At 43.6% G+C, this 17,433-nt stretch overlaps 1 protein-coding gene across 7 annotated transcripts in view; it reads left to right on the forward strand.

Annotated features, from left to right (window-relative positions):
• The window catches only part of RPAP1 (RNA polymerase II associated protein 1), a 118,782-nt gene that overhangs the window by 24,310 nt on the left and 77,039 nt on the right, over positions 1–17,433 (forward strand). For all 7 annotated transcript variants that reach the window (XR_003943311.1, XM_030214101.1, XM_030214100.1 and 4 more), the window contains exons 5-8: positions 821–1,001; positions 4,960–5,136; positions 5,734–5,928; positions 16,538–16,653. Coding sequence is in view for 6 of the 7 variants with exons in the window: in XM_030214101.1 (XP_030069961.1) it covers positions 821–1,001; positions 4,960–5,136; positions 5,734–5,928; positions 16,538–16,653 (669 nt within the window). In the remaining variant the exon portion in view is untranslated. The remainder of the gene's footprint in view (positions 1–820; positions 1,002–4,959; positions 5,137–5,733; positions 5,929–16,537; positions 16,654–17,433) is intronic.

Raw genomic sequence — 17,433 nt, forward strand, 5'->3', positions numbered from 1 at the left:
TTGTTCCCAGGTACAAAGCTCCCTTACCTTGTGTGCTGAGCCCCCCCCCCAAAAAAAAAAACCCACTACCCACAACTGTACACCACTACCTTAGCCCTTACAGGTGAAGGGGGGCACCTAGATGTGGGTACAGTGGGTTTGTGGTGGGTTTTGGAGGGCTCACATTTACCACCACAAGTGTAACAGGTAGGGGGGATGAGCCTGGGTCCACCTGCCTGAAGTGCACTGCACCCAATAAAACTGCTCCAGGGACCTGCATACTGCTGTGATGGACCTGAGTATGACATTTGAGGCTGGCATAGAGGCTGGCACAAAATATTTGTAAAGATGTTTTTTGAGGGTGGGAGGAGGTCATCCCCGATTCTCTCCGGTGGTCATCTGGTCAGTTCGGGCACCTTTTTGTGCCTTGGTCATAAGAAAAACAGGCCCAGGTAAAGTCGTCCAAGTGCTCATCAGGGACGCCCTTTTTTTTCCATTATGGGTCGAGGACGTCCATGTGTTAGGCACGCCCAAGTCCCGCCTTCGCTATGCCTCCGACACGCCCCCATGAAGTTTGGTCGTCCCTGTGACGGAAAGCAGTTGGGGACGCCCAAAATCAACTTTCGATTATACTGATTTGGGCGACCCTGTGAGAAGGACGCCCATCTTCCGATTTGTGTCGAAAGATGGGTGTCCTCTTTCGAAAATGAGCCTGCATGTGTCTTTATAGAATATGCTGCTCTTGGACATTATCAGAGTGGCTAACTGAAGTTGCCCTGTTATAGAATTGCCCCCTAAATGTCTTGTGTTCATGCTGTCTTTCTCCTTCCCACTCCTGCAGGAGAAAACAAAGTGTGGAAGAAGCATCTTTGCACAGCTAGTAGCTGCTAAGAGAGCAACTTGGGATGCAGTAATATCCCAGCCTGCTGTTGGAACCAGTCAGCAGACTGCAGGAGTAGTTCCAGATAACAGCTGTGCCCTTACATTAGCACAGGATGTTCCATTTAAGAGCAATGGTCAAGGTAAGTCACACAGTTACGAAACTTGCACACCAGAGTCGGGTTTAGAAACTGTGCCAAGCATTTAAAAAAAAAAAAAATCTTATTCCTTCACCACACCAAGTCAGACATATGGGTTTTGCCCCTCTACTGGTAGAAAGAGACAGAAAACAAAAGTGTGTGAGCTCTGCCCTATGATGGGCACTGTGCAGCCTGCTGCTTCTCAGTATTCTCTGGCTCCGGCACATGGTAGAGGGGTTATTCATGCAGCTGCAGTCTAGTATTCTGTTGTTCCTGGGGCCCAGTTGGGGAACTGGGCACCAGTTGAGTGTGGACTGTGTGTGTGGGTGTATGTAAGGGCGGGGGGGGGGGGGGGGGGGAACAGTGCTTGATTCTTTCTTGGAGCCTGTCTGTGGAGCTGAAAGTGATAACCTGGAAGAGTTCAGGTCCAGCAGTCTGCCTGGAGCGTGCCTTCTATGCTTGAGCATTGCTACCTTTCCTCTCTTGGGCTGTAATTAATTTAAACAAAAGAAAGAAAGGTGGCATTTAGAGAGAGCCGAGGTACTATAGGTAGGGTGTTACTGGCAGTGGGACTCAGCTGTTCAGGGACAGAATTGCAGGCAGCGTCAGTGGTTGTTCCAGCAAGAGAGGGTCTGCATGGCTGCTCTTGTGGAAAGTTTTAAATCATGCTCTTAATGTGTGGGCTTGGGGCCTTGTGCTTCCTCCTGTGCACCTTGTGTTTCTAAAATGAATATCAAATTTAACTGCCTTGAGTTGCTTTGATCCTGAGGGAAAATGTGATAAAAAGAATCTGTGTGGCAGCAGCAGTCATTTTGTCAGTGGGGAGCCAAGTGATCCTGGCCTCCTTGGATTCCCCCCCCGACACGAGGGGTCATGGGGGTAATGGGGTGTAGATAAGCAGCATCCAAAGCTGGAATTGTTGGTGGGGTGGAGGGGGTTCTTGGGAGAAATGCTTCTAGTGAGATTTTTTTCCCCCTGGAGTTTGTTTTGCTTCTTAAGGCTTTCTGCTTGAAGCAGGGTTAGGGATTTTCCTCCTTCTCTTAGACTTGTTGACTTGGAGCCTCATCTCAGTCCCCAGTGGACCATGGGTCATCCAAGAGGCTGCACTTGGATGCCCAAGAAGACTGGGATGACCAATTAGTAGCCTCTGTTCTAGATTCCAAGCACTGAAGCTCAAGGACTGTGAGAAACTCAGAGGGTTTGGCCAGAGAGGTTCTGGAGGAAGATGCAGTCCTCACTGGAGAAGGAACTAACCCCTCTGTAGTATATTTCTTCTAGAGAGAAGAGCACCTGTCTGATTACTTTGGTGTTGGAGGCACTCAGTATAGGGTTTGGATACTCAGGTACCCTATTCTGGAGGCCCTTTGAAAGCCCACAAAGCCCTTTCTTGTCCATCAGGTGATCAGAGCTTTAATTTTGACAGAATGGGATACTCTGGAAGCCAACCTTAGAGTGGGTGACTGTGGGGAAATTTATACCCCTTAGTTCCTGAAGAAAGAGAGAGAGAGACTGAGAATACCCAAGGTCGATGTGCTGGTCACAGCAGTAACTAAGAAGACCACTATTCTGGTAGAATGTGTCATCATGCTTGGGGATATTCAAGATTTGAAGATTGAGTAATTGCTGAGGCAGGCATTTGAGATGGTGGTTTTGGCCTTGCAAACTGCAGTCTTCAGTGGGTATATGTCCAGAGCTTCCTTGCTTTTGGGTTAGTGGCTGCCCACAGGGCCATCAAAGGATAGGTTGCTGGAGCCTGAAGAGACCATTTAGCTGAAACTGGATTGGCATATGAATGCCCTTTATGATTTAATTAGGACCTCTGCATGAGGTTTGGCGGTGGTGATATCAGCCAGACATCTGTTTGGTTGCACAATTAGGTGGCAGATGTCACCTTAACAACCCACCTGCACAGTCTACCCTTTCAGTGGAAGCTCCTTTTTTGGATGGATCTGGAGAAGTTGGTAAAAGATCTAGGAGAGTGAAATTTCAGAGACTACTGGAGGGTAGTATCAAAGGAGGGACTGTAATTAGTGGGATGTCTCATTATACCTAATCTAAACTCCAGAGTTACCTTTCATATCTTTCCATCTTTTGTACTAAGAGTATTCGTCCCCTAATTGCCTGCTTCCACTTTGAGTTTAGGTAATTGTAGAAGTAGCCCTACAATCATGACACTATTGTAGGTGAATAAGAGATCTACTTCTTTGGCTTGTACTAGAATTTGGAGGGTTTTTGAGGCCTAGTGTGGGGAGCAAGGATTTGCTCCCTTTTGAGCTTTGGTCCTCTGCATTTTTTTTTTTTGTGAAACATTATTGACTGGATTTCCTAACCAGAGATGGCTTTGATATTGGAGCCCCAAGTACATAAGTACATAAGTACATAAGTACATAAGTAGTGCCATACTGGGAAAGACCAAAGGTCCATCTAGCCCAGCATCCTGTCACCGACAGTGGCCAATCCAGGTCAAGGGCACCTGGCACGCTCCCCAAACGTAAAAACATTCCAGACAAGTTATACCTAAAAATGCGGAATTTTTCCAAGTCCATTTAATAGCGGTCTATGGACTTGTCCTTTAGGAATCTATCTAACCCCTTTTTAAACTCCGTCAAGCTAACCGCCCGTACCACGTTCTCCGGCAACGAATTCCAGAGTTTAATTACACGTTGGGTGAAGAAAAATTTTCTCCGATTCGTTTTAAATTTACCACACTGTAGCTTCAACTCATGCCCTCTAGTCCTAGTATTTTTGGATAGCGTGAACAGTCGCTTCACGTCCACCCGATCCATTCCACTCATTATTTTATACACTTCTACAATAGGGTACAATACAATAGGGTATGTTTTGTTACATCTCATAAATCTGAACTAGTTTGTTGGATAATAAGGAAGGAGAAATTTGATCTTTGGCCTTATCTGCTAATTTTCTTTCCTTGAATCCTACCAGACCACTCTAGAATTGTGCCTGGTTTAAAGTTTTTGTTGTTTTTTGATATACTACCAATCGGGGAAGCTACCTGGGTGGTTTACAATATTTATAAAATTCGGGATAAACCTTCAATGGAAGAGTACGTGGTAAAGTTTGGTGGTAGTCCAGTTCTAGGGACAGTTCCTTTTCCCTCCCCACCTGTATAGCAAATTTGGGGAAGGTCTGTTTGATCTGTTACAGAAATACTGATGAGAAGAAGGCTGCATGTGCCTTTCATAGGGAACAAAAGAATATGAGCTGTGCCCTATCTCAGTGTGCTGGGTAGAGAGGCATAGCCCATACCTTCATTTTAAGCCTTTTTATTCTTAGAAAATTGCATTAAAACATACGTGTTGGAATATAGCCACCTCAGGGGTATATTCAGGCAGCTATAGATTTATTTTAGCTTTTTTCACAACAGATTTTTGTGGAAGAAATGAGAAGATACAGTATACTTGGAATCTGGTGCTGGATTGCCATGTTTTCTTTCTTTTGTTCATGTAATTGACTACTTTTGTAGCTTAGTTCCTTTTCACCCTTCTGGACTGCTGCATGGAGAGAGCTGTTGGGCTGCAGTATAGAAATGAGGGGTGCCTTGTCTTTCTTTCAGCCTAACTGGCTATGAGACTACATGGTAAGTGAGGAAGAAACTAATAGACTGCCCCATCTTTTGCATGGGTTCTTTAATGACCTTAAAGTAGAAATGAATTTAGCTTGCATCTTTCTGGTGATAGTTGAAGGCAGGTTACTTTCAGACGCATTAGGTATTTCCATGTCTTTGGAGGACTTAGGGTCTGAGTTTATACCTGAGACAGTGGAAGGTTAAATGGCTTGCCCAAGGCCAAAAGGAGTGTCTGTGGGATTTGAAACCTGGTCTTCTATATGTATGATCTGTCTGTTGCGTTTTGTGTTAGAAGTCACTTTTGAGCATTTGATACAGTGAATAAGCAGAATGCCATTTACTTAGCATTAATATAAGTTGTTTTGGATTTTGCAGATGATTCCAAGGAAATCGCAGACAGCTATGGCCCTTGCCTTATTACTGGAGAGGGCCTTCGAGGATCAGAGGGAGAGATGGAAGCGCAAAGGATTCATGAGGAGAATCTGGAGAAACTGCGCTCCATGTCTCAGGAGAAGATCCTTTATGAACAGGAGAAACTGCTGACGCAGCTTGGTATGAACTGTCACTTCCTACATAGGCAAGGATAAGTTCTATTTAGAAATGTGAGATAGGACGAAGACAGAAAAGACTGCCACATATAATTATCACCTTGTTTGACTAGCTTCCTGCACATGAAATGAGTGTCGGCATGTATAAAATGCTGTGGATGTAGTTCTAGTCTGTAACTGCAGTGGGCACAGATAAAGAAACAAATGAAGAACACTTTTCCAAAACTCACTCGGTCCATTTTTTTGGTTAGTTTTGAGCTATGAGATTAATTTTGTTCATCAAGGCAAGATTTATTTACTGTAGCTTATTCCTGTGCCAAAACTCATTGACTTGGTGAGTTTTGGCACAGGAATAAGTTAAAGTAAATGAATCTTGCCTTGATGAACGAAATTAATCGCATAGCTCAAAACTGACAAAAATAAATGGACACTGTGAGTTTTGGAAAAGTACCCTTAAAAGGTAGAGGGTAGCTTTAATTTATATGTGAGATTTGGGAAGAGTGGAGGTGGCACAGAGTAGAAGACTTGGCAATTAACTATTACTATCCTAACTAGAAAGAAGTGTGATGCTGTTTCAAGTTGTGCTCTTTCTTACCCTCAGAACCTAGCTTGGTCTCTTTCCTGAAGTCACAGAGATCTAAGGGAGGTATTAAAGAGATGTGCAAACAGAGTCAAACTGCTTTGATGAGAACAGAACCACAAAATGTTTGGGCAGAACCTTCCAAAGAGGTGCTTGACATGGATGGATCAGGGAAGGGAGAGCAACAGCTAGAGGAGAAAACAATGGAGTTCACAGGTGAGAGAGAAGAAAATCTATGAAGTAGAATTCTAGCATAATACCTTCTCTGTCCCATGCAGCCCTGGTCTTGTTTCTTTGTGGAATAATCTTCATGCTTTCTGACTGCTCAGGCAGTGCTTCTTAGTTCAGGAGGCACACCTGTCCAGTCGGGTTTTCGGGTTTACTGCAATGAATATTCATCAGATAGATTAGATATGTTTCCAATATGTGCAAATTTATCTTATGCCTGTTCATTTCAGTAACCCTGAAATCCCGACTGGATTGGTTTGCCTCCAGGAAAGGGTTGAAAAGTGCTCTGGAGAAAAGTTGAGTAGATACTAGTACTCTGGGTTGACCAATAGGTAAATTGAAAGTTTCAGTTCTTTTTGTATTTTATATATTTTGAATCACACCTAAAATGGATCCAGTGTTGTGATTCCCACACTGCACAAAAAGAGGCAGAGCACATGAACAGTATTGCAGTGCCATGCTACACCTCCTCCTCGCATCTTTTTTTAGTTATACTACTCAACCCCACCTGACACCTGGAGAAGCACTAAAGTGCATCATTTGCCACTGCCAGGCCCAAATCTCACATGATTTCATGGTTCTTATTGTGAGACTTGGCCTTGACAGCAGGATATGGTGCACTTAAGTGCTTCTCTGGCTGCTGGGTGGAATCATTTAATTAATGATAAATGTCAGATGAGGAAGTGACGTCAGGGTGCCGAATGGCTGCCTGAACGCTCCCGGTGCCTCCTTTCTTTGAAGGCTTTATGAGCACTCGTCCTGTTTAATTTTGCCCTTATTTGTGGTAGAGGTGAAAGAAAAATTTGCAGAAATCATGAGTAAGTCCATGTCGCAATCCCGTAAGGACTCTGATCGTCAGGCGGCTAAGAACTCCATCAAAGGCCTGCGGCACCATGTGTCACCGCTCACTCGCACTCGGATTCGGAATCTGAGGTATCACAGTTGGAGTTGTGCTCTGTATTGGGAACACGGGAGATACTGAGAGGTTTAATTAAATCTCTTCAAGCCATACGAGAAGAAATTAAATCCTCCAAGAACGAAATTCTTGAGAAGATGGAGCTTTTAAGTTCAGACCTGAAGGAGTTGGGTGGCTGGGTGGAGGATTTGGAGTGTCGAGTGGAGGAACAGGCCATGCAGTTTTCTGACCTTACCTTGAAGGTGGACTTGGTTTCCGACCAATATTCTGAGTTGCAATTTAAAGTTGATGATTTGGAGAATCGAGGGAGAAGATGCAATCTGTGCTTCAGGGGTGTTCCAGAATGTGGGGATGCAGAGGACGTCCTGACTGTAGTGCGGGTCCTATGTGCTAAATTATTGGACTTGGATTCGTCAGAGGCACCAATTGAGATTAGAGCACATCAGGCTCTTGGAAAGCCTTTGGAGAATAGCCCGCGAGATAATATTGCCAAATTTGTCTCCTCAGCTGCATGAGAGCGTTTGTTACTAAGGGCTCGTCAGATGCCATACGTGGACTGTAACGAAGCTAAAGTACAGATTTTCCAGGACTTATGAGCCTTCACGTTGGCTCAAAGGCGTCTTTCTTCGTTTTATCTGGTCTAACAAGAGACCTCGGCTCTCTAGAACGTTGCTGTATCAAGATCAGAAAAGGGCGGGCTGGGTGTTCTGAATGTGTATTGGTATTATAAAGCTGCTCAGGCTCGGGTGGCTGTTGAGTGGTTGCATGCAAGCTCTCAAAAGCGCTGGATTGTGTTGGAGCAGGCATTGGTTGGGGCGTATCCTTTGCGTTCATCCATGTGGCTCCCTCGTCGACTCCGCTCTTTGGGTGGACATGTCTGTCCGTCGGTTTTGACAAGTTTTTATTATTGGGACAGTTTGTTTGCCAAGCCTGACCGGGTCCTCTCCAAACTTACACCAGTGACAAATAACCCTCTCTTCCCACCAGGTCTCGAGCCGGGGCCATTTTCAAATTGGTTTTCTGCTGGTCTTGAGACATGGGGTCAGTTTTTTGATGAAGATACTTTTATTTCACTAAATACTTTGGCTGATACCTATGCAATTTCTCCTAAAGATTTATATGCATTTACTCAAGTTAAACACTTTCTTTCAGCTGTTGATATAAAGGCAAGGGTTATTCGAGACGATTCCTGTTTACAAGACTTGAGTGAGGACTCTGAGGGAACGGGGGTCTTATTACCTGCTTATACACCTATCAACTGCCCCCTGTTGAGCACTGTTTGTGCTGGCATCAGGAATTGGGAATGACATTGGGTGATGATGAGTGGAACTTTATGGAATACGCTTTGTCTAGGATCTCTATCTCTGTTCCCTTTAAGGAAAATGCGGTTAAAGTGTTATATAGGTGGTACTTGACCCCGGCGCGCCTTCACCATATGTTCCCAAAGGTATCTCTGTTATGCTGGAGGGACTGTGGACAGAAGGGGACTATGGGCCATCTTTGGTGGTCCTGTGTTAAGGCGCAGGCATTTTGGAAAGCTATCCAGCATAGACTTAACTACTTCCCAGTCCTTATTTGTGCGGCATGCTATATCGGCCACTAGGGTCATCCTGGCCGCTTATTGGAAATCTCCCCAGGTTCCTTCTTTGGTACGGTGGTTAAACAAGCTCTGGCATGTTTGTGAGATGGAGAGGCTTTGGGCCATACGCCGTAAATCTTTGCCCAAGTGGGAAGCAAGTTTGATGGCCTTGTGTGTTTTGAATTTGGAATGTCTTTCATGAACATTAATAAAGACTTCTACAAATTAAAAAAAAAAAAAGGATAGATGTCATAAAGCAGTACTCAGCACTGTTTAAAGGTAAGTACAGTATTGCTGTGCTTTGCCCTCCTAAAAACATAAAGCCTGGAGGGAAGAGGACAGTGCCTCCCGATCCCCTCCCTCACTATGGAGAGTGCTTGAGAGCTCCACTTTTGAACTTACACCACTGAATGGATTTTTTGTTTTAGCCATTCTTTGTATTTTTGCTGCCTTCTTTGAATATATCTCAAGTCCAGTTTTCCTGTTGTTTCTTAGGCTATGCATCCCCTAATATTCATAAAATCTTTTGTGATATTAAAAGTGAAGAAAAAAATCCATATTGATACTGGGGTATCAATAGCCAAGTGATTAATGACTTTTATTTTGTGTTCCCAACAGTAAAAATCAAAAAATGAGTTTATTTTTTTATTGTCCTTATAATAGTGACCGCATAGCAAAGCATTTTCCAGCTTCTATATCTGTTTGAGCTTTGGATTATCTACATTATAGAATTTGTAGCAGAATACAGGAATCTTTAATTCGGTACTTGGATATCTGAAGTAAACTTGCATACTGTGAATCTGCTAAGGATTAAAAAAGCCCAGTGAAAAGAGAGAGAGATTCTCATGAAAAGTAGGGACCATAAGAAATCTGCAGGAACTTGTGCAAAGGTAGACTTGTTAGTTTTATTCTTGCATATATGTACTTGTGGATAGTCTTTCCTCCACAGTGCACTCTCTAAGATGAAGCCTCCCTTGGGCAGTTCCTGAGTTGCCAACAGTTAATGCATATTGATTTACGCTCAGCTTGAGGTGCCAATGACCACAGTTTGCAGCTGTTCTTCTCTTAATGCTTTGCTAAGGAATTTGCACACTTAAAGAGCTATAAACTAGATGATACTGTAAGTTATGCAGGTGCCTGCTGCATTTAGAGTTAGTACTTAGGCAAGCTCTATGGGTGGTCTAAGTGTGGGCTGTTGAGCGTTAGGCGTATTGGTACCATTTTATGCTTGTTTTCTAAACAGAATCTAGTTGCTCAGGTTCTGTTAGAGAATAGGCTCATATGGGGGACCTAAATGGAGGCACCTGTTTATAGGATTATGCCCTTAGATTGCCACTGTTTTTTTTATTCTCCAGGTTTGTGTTTCTCTATGTCATGACCTCACTTTTTTATTCTTACACCATCTGCTATCTTGCATCCATTGTGCCACAATAATAAATAAATTAAAAGGAATCCTGCTGAAAACGTCAGAAAAACAATGGAGAATAAGACCGCAAGAACCAGGTAGCCAACTGCACAGTGCATCGGAGCTAAACACCCCCAACACAGAACACAAGTTCCAAATGAGGGGCTACAGCAAACAATTATAGGTCACTGACAAGTGCTATAGTGGAGAAAAAAGCCAGAAGGCACAAAAAAACTCCCCAAACTCCACATTGCAGGACATGAAAAGGCGGCTGAGGGGTGATATGATAGAAGTCTACAAAATAATGAGTGGAGTAGAGCGGACAGATGTGAAGCATTTGTTTACACTTTCAAACAATAGTAGAACCAGGGGACACGATGAAGCTAGAATATGGTAGATTTAAAACAAATAGGAGGAAGTTTTTCCTTACTCAGCGTGTAGTTCTGGAACTCGTTGCTGGAGAATGTGGTGGCAGCGGCTGGCCTTACGGAGTTTGAGGGTTTGGACAGAAAAGTCCATTGAACATTATTAAATTTTTTTTTTTTTTTTTTTGGGGGGGGGGGGGGGGGGGGGGGGGTGAGTTGCCAGGTTCCTGAAGCCTGGATTGGCCACTGTCAGAGACAGGATGCTGGGCTTGATGGACCCTTGGTCTTTTCCCAGTATGGCGGTGCTTATGTGCTTGTGTCTGAACTCTGAGGTTACTGTAAAAAGTCCATATGCATAAAGGTCAACACTACATAGTAAGTCCAGAAGCAAAACCCACAAACTACTACTATTACTTATCATTTCTAAAGCGCTACTAGACGTACGCTGCGCTGTACACTTGAACATGAAGAGACAGTCCCTGCTCGACAGAGCTTACAATCTAATTAGGACAGACAAACAGGACAAACAAGAGCTAAGGGAATATTAAAGTAGGGATGATAAAATAAGGGTTCGGAACAAGTGAATAAGGGTTAGGAGTTAAAAGCAGCATCAGAAAGGTGGGCTTTTAGCTTAGATTTGAAGACGGCCAGAGATGGAGCTTGACGTACCGGGTCAGGAAGTCTATTCCAGGCATATGGTGCAGCAAGATAAAAGGAACGGAGTCTGGAGTTAGCAGTGGAGGAGAAGGATGCAGATAAGAGAGATTTACCCAGTGAACGGAGTTCCCGGGGAGGAATGTAGGGAGAGATGAGAGTGGAGAGGTACTGAGGAGCTGCAGAGTGAATGCACTTATAGGTCAATAAGAGGAGTTTGAACTGTATGCATAAACGGATAGGAAGCCAGTGAAGTGACTTGAGGAGAGGGCTAATATGAGCATAATGACACTGGTGGAATATTAGTCGTGCAGCAGAATTTTGAACAGATTGAAGAGCACAACTTATCTCTGAGTTCTCATGAGAGCCAAATGTTCAGATTCTCCAAGCTTATTGCAAGCACCCAACAAACTCGGACTCTTTTGTTTGTGTTTTGGCCACATTCCTGAAGCAGCAATTGCGAAAGAAAACAAAGAATTACAACTGAAGAAAACATTATGGAAAAAAAGGAAACTCTTCCTTAGACCACTAATTGAAAGTAACTTGGGGAGTGAGAAAAAGAAGGTTAAAGAGAACAATAAGTAATATTTCTAAAGAGAAGGCCTTTCCGAAACAAATTCCCACTATATTTTAGAGCTAATCATGATGGTCTACTGTTGGCTATCTCTTCAGGTCCAGAAAAGATCTTAAATGTTCAGGTGAAAAGAATACATGTTTCAGACCTAAATATTTCACTACACACTTACAGGGAAAAGCTAGCAAGAAAGAGGCCCCCAAACTTTTAGTTTCTTCCCTCATGACTAAAAATGGTTTCCTGCGTAAATTTTGTCATGTCAGGCTATATCCATACACTTTGTCCACAAAATAAAGAACCAGCATTTCTAAAATAGTCTTATTACAGAATTTAAGTCCTGTTCAAAAGCAAAATTAGTAATCAGGGTAGCATGATCGTTTTCTTCTGAAAAAGAGGCCTCCAAAATAGCAGAGATGTTATTCAAATCGGTTCCTCCATCAATTGGCTGAACCACTTTCAATTCATCTTCTATGAGTTAAACCTTTGTAGCATTTTTTTGGCACAACAGGCAAATAGTATACTTTATTCAAAGGGGAATAGATTTGGGGGAATCTTCAAAACCTCTAGAAGAAACTTTTAAAACGTATCTGCAGGGGTCACACCCAATACTTTTGGAAAGTTCAGCACTCTCAAATTCAATCTTCTATTAAAATTCTCAAGTTGCTTAATTTTTATGTGAATAAACTTCTGATCCGTAATCACAGTAGCAACAGCAGCCTTAAGATTTTTCACCTCAAGTTGCATTTGTAGGATTTGATCAAAACCTTCCTGCCTCACTTTATCCACTGTTTGAGCCAAATTATCAACTTTATTCACTAGTGTAGTGGTGTCTGCTGCAGCTTTTCCCAGCGTAATATCCAATTTCTGGATAGCCATCCAAAGAATTTCTAGTTTCACCACCGTGGGAGCAACAATTTCCTCAGCTGCGCCACAGTTTTTCCGCTGAGTACGATCCCCAGAGAAGAAGCCTTGCCGCTATCAACGTCTGCTACAGTGACTTCTGCTGCGGATTTGGTTGTTGCTGCTACCCTTGTTGCTGCTGAACAAGGAGGTGGAATAGCCACGGGGTGACAAAGAAATGTCATGCCCCAAGGTCAGAGGCTCCTTCCTCAAATGACAAAGCAAGGGCCCCCTTACTGGTGTACTTGGTTGGGATCTTGCAGCACTATATTCTAAAGCTTTCTGGAGCAAAGATTGAAGCAGGGATGAAGCTACTGTGGGCGATGGCACAGTCTTTACCACCCCCTTCCTATTAGTGTGGGGCATATTGAAAAGAAGAAAACGCAAGAAAGCTCAGATGCTGCAACTCGTCTGATCACCATCATGCCATGCCCCCCCGCAGCATGTTATTTTTAATACTTCTATTTTTTTGTTCCTACAAATGTGCTATGTATTCCCTGTCTTAGACTTAATGAAAATTAATTTTCTGTTTTCTTTTTTAAAAACTTTTCTCTGTTCTAGAATATTTGAGCTTAGTGGTTACCATAGGCCTGAAGAGATTTGAGTCTTGACATGCTGAAGGGCAGCTCTCTCCCTTGAGCATCCTAGTGGGTTCAAATCAAGGATTTTCTTACACTAAAAAAAAAAAAAAATCAATTACTGTTTGGCTAATAAAGCTCCTGAGTGAAGGAGCCATTCTTTCAGCCTTGGCTGTTCTCCCACTTCCAGTATCGTTAATCTTTGGCAACAGAGAGAGAGATATTGTTTAACACACCAGGCAGCTGCACGACAATGTATGCTTAGTGTTCATTGCAGCAGATACTTCTTTTGGCAGAAGAAAATTGCTTAGTACAAATTTTAGAGTTGAAGGCTCTGAAGTAGGTAAAGGGGTAATACATTTCTGCATAATAGGTACTTTAGCACTCAGCCCTAGAGAGTGGGGGGAACAGCTGCTGCTACTGTGGCAAGCTCTTCTAGAGTTATGCTTTGCTGTGCATTATGCCACATGACTGAATGTGAATTATTTTAATACATTCATTCCATTTCGTCCCACAGATCAATCCAGAGATGAGTGGGTTACGTCCCTCTACCAGTAGCTGGAGATAGAATGCTAGAGCTCTGCCATAAAGGGTACTGTGCAGCAGTCTCACTTTCAGTATTCTCTCTATCTCAGCAGGTGGATGGACATCTGTGCAACTCTGGTTTGGTGCTTGCTCCTAGCCTGTTCCCTCGGGCTTAGTTTAGCTAGGGTTTTGGCATGGTTCTGCCAGTCTGTTGGGGTACACCTGGAGGTGCCAGCCCCCCCCCCCCCCCCCCCCCCGGCGTCTTACTGTGCTGTTCATCAGATGCAAGGATCCTGAACCTCATGCCTCTCCAAAAAAAAAAAAAAAGTTCCCAGAGTGGCATTGCTATGTGGGGGTAGTCGATGGTGCAACAAAACAAAACAGTTGAGGTTCACACTCTCCACAGAGACGGAACACAACAATAATGGGGTGGAAAGGACCCAATATCAAATGATCAGTCACCACACAGGGGTAAGATGCTCCAAAAGAACCTTTTATTCAGTCCCAACACGGTCCGTGTTTCGGCTAAAACAGCCTTCTTCAGGGGTCAATCTATCGGTGCTCAATAATGTATTGATTGATGGAACATTTAATTAACTTGACAAGCTCTTTGTGTAATGTGCTGCTTCTCTGGCGAGGACGTTGGTTTGGCACTTTGCCGGCTCTTTTGAATCTCTCTATTTGGCCGGCCCTCTGTAGTTGATGTATTTTTTTTTCTTTTTGCCTCTTATGGTGCATCTGAGGGCTACCTTTTCCTTTGGGGTACCTTTCAGGGTTTACTCTCTCCTGTTGCATTTTTCAAGGTCTTTCACCATCTAGGGGTCCTCCCCCCCCCCCCCCCCCCCCCACCCAATGGTGTTTCTCAGTTCTTTCTTTCTAATTCTGTGGTTCTCGATTGGCATCGCTCCCGGGGAGGTTCTCCATGACCAGCGTTGGTAGAGAGTCTCCCTTTCTCTCCTAGATAGTTTTTTGGTGATGCTGATTCCTACTTCTGTCAGGCTTGCCTAGCTTGCCCTACATGGGGCTTTCTAGGGGACCCATTTCCATGGCTCTGCTTTCCTTCTCTCTTATATGTTTGTGGCAGAGTTTCTCAATTGGTTCTCCTGCTGGGGAGTATTGTAATGGCTTTGGGCTGCTATGTGATTTTTCTAGTTCTAGTTTTTGGTGTAGTTTTTGGCTGGGGGTCTCTGGGCAGCCATTGTAGGCTAGGCACTTTTCATACTGCCAGATGAGGTGGACAATCTTCTGGCCTAATCCTTTGCTTACTCCTTGCGTGGCTGGTTCCTTTTGGGCGCCAGCTTGCCTTCTGTGGTTCAGGCTCTCCTCCCCTATGTGATTTGCATTGGTGAGTTGCTTACTCCTTCTGAGGACTGTGGCTTTGCTTCCCCTGGTGGTTTCTGCCTTTGGATGGTCCTCTTAGAACGTGACCCTGAATGTAGAGGGAGCACTCTTGAGTCACATTCAGGGGTTGGGCATTGCAGATCGCGACCGATCCTGGCCTCCATCTTCTCGGGATGGAGCAGCTCCTTCTCTGCACTGCTCTCTGGCTTGGGAATTGGTCTGGGCCACACAGTTCCTTTGAGCAGGCCCCCTAGGGGGCTTTGTGGTTCCGCACTAATGCTTCCTCCACTGTCTCCTAGCGTGGGATGTGTTTCTTGGCTCTTTCCTGGAGGTACAACATTGCTCATCTATGATTCTCTTCTTCTCCTGGTGACTGGCTTCTGTTCCTTGGCTCCGTCATTATGGGGTCGAGCCGCGTGCCATAGCTGCATGTCAAGCATGCCTATTTCACTGGATGTCGAGACCTGTCCCGCCTCTGGCGGTCGAGCTGGGCACCATCCCTGGCTGTTGGGTCTTGCTTCGGTGCTGGATGTCGAGCATAGCTCCTTCGTGGAATGTTGAGCCTTGCTCCTTTGCTGGCCGCTGAGCCTTGCTCCGTCATTTGCTGGCACAGATTGAGCAGTTGCTGGAGGTTGAGTCTTCCTCCTTCGTTGGGGGGTGTGGGGTTGTCCTTTTAAGGTCTTGCTTTGCATTTTACTGCAGGAGTTGATTTGAGTTTATTGCAGGGACTGCTTTCAATGGACAGAGGATGCAGGAGGAAGATCATGGTTGCTTTTCCACTGTGCCACTGGTCTTCCCTTTTTTGTGGCAGAGACAGGAGTTTGATTCATGGACTCATGGTCTCCTTACTGCTTTAGTATTGAATATACTGAAAGTGAGGCTGCTTCACAGTCACTGGAGAGCTCTCTATCTCCACCTGCTGGTAGGGGTACATAATCCACTTGTCTCTGGATTGATCTGTTGGGACTAAAGGAAAGAAAATGATCAGGTAAGAAACAGAATTTTTCCTTACTCATTTGGCACTCATTTGTGTACCAAGATGATCTGTGCCAAATCTTTTTTCTAAAGGGTTGTGGGGTGAACTACTTGCAATGGTAGAAGAAGCTTGTACTTCTGTCAGGCAGGTAAGGGTTAACTGATCTCCCTGTCCCAAGGACATAACTGTCTGGGGAAAGAGAAGCCAAGGGGGTCACCACAAAAAAAAATACATTTTTGACTAATTTTCATAAGTTAACACTCCCTTCATCGGATCTCAAACAGAATGACTAAACGATGAGATTCTACAGATTTTGAGTGAGTTAAAGTTCTGGCCAGTTAGATCTGAGTCCTGATCTGAATATCAGTCAGGCCCCAGATATTCAGTGCCAGTGCCCATGGGTTCAATATCTGCCCATTGTTCTTTTTAAACTCTTTTCCAAACAACATCTGGGTTATTTTATAACAGGTTGCTTAGATTGTGTCATTTCAAAAAATAATCTATAAACAGGCACCTTCCTGTCCTCTCAAAAGTGCCTATGGCACTCATTTTGAAAGCAGATGGGTGTCTCAAAATACCCCCCCCTCCAAAAAAAAAAAAGTCTTGCATATACCAAGCAGCAGCTATTGATGTCATCGGATGTAGGAATGCACCTTTGCTCACCATAGGTGCAATCATATGGTGGGTTTGCACCATTTATGTTTACTTTTAAACCTCATCTCATTCCTCTATCATGCCAATAATTACAATTCCTTTTCTTCTATTTTCTCATCTCTCCCCACAGAAGATGACCTCCCTGTGAAACTCCAGAGGGACTGGATCCACATGGACACTGTGGAGTTTGAGAAACTTGAATGGATGAAGGACTTACCCCAGTCCAGACAGGGTAGAATGAGAAAGGTCTGTCAGGATATCCTTTTCCTGCCACACCTGAGATATCCTACTTTGATCTGTATGCACTTTCTGCCTGAAAGTGTAAAATGTATTTGGCCTCTACTGCTGTTTTCAATGAATCAAGCTAAGTTATGTGATTTGTGTCCCTCCCATAGTATTCTTGAATTTCCAGATGAAAAAGCATATAGAAATACAGAAGGTATTAAGTTAGAATTTACTGATTTAAAGGTTTTTAAAGCATCTTTCATTTCCTATCCAAAGAAACCAGTATCAGTGTCAATTAATATTAATTGGCTGTTCTTAAATTATTCTGAGCAGCATTGATGGAAGAATGTTGTATATCATTACAGCATTTCTCAGAAGGCAGACACAGCCATCATTCCTAGAAGTTTTAGGACCCTAGGAAGACAATTCTTCCATGATGCTGTGAGACTGTCTAGTCTATACATCAAATGCTCAGTTCAACAGGAACTATGGTATTTAAAAATAATTTAAGTATACCTCCCCCCCCCCCCCCCCAACACACAGAGCAGGCCACCTAGCATTTTTTTTCCAAATGTTTTGCTTACATATTTTTCTGTGGAATGTTTTTTCTCTTTCAAAAGGTTAAGAAGATTTAAATTCTTCACCTAAAGTTCCATAATTTCAAAATTATGCAAGCAAACTCAAGGATCTTTTCATTTTTCAGTTCTAAATTTTAACTTAAACTTTAATGTGGCTCCATAGGCACAGTTTTGAAATGTTTGTGAATGCAAAATTCTGTTTGAACAAGTGCCTTTAGTGTTT

This window comes from Microcaecilia unicolor, chromosome 9 (genome assembly GCF_901765095.1).
Source record: "Microcaecilia unicolor chromosome 9, aMicUni1.1, whole genome shotgun sequence".
NCBI classification, from domain to species: domain Eukaryota; kingdom Metazoa; phylum Chordata; class Amphibia; order Gymnophiona; family Siphonopidae; genus Microcaecilia; species Microcaecilia unicolor.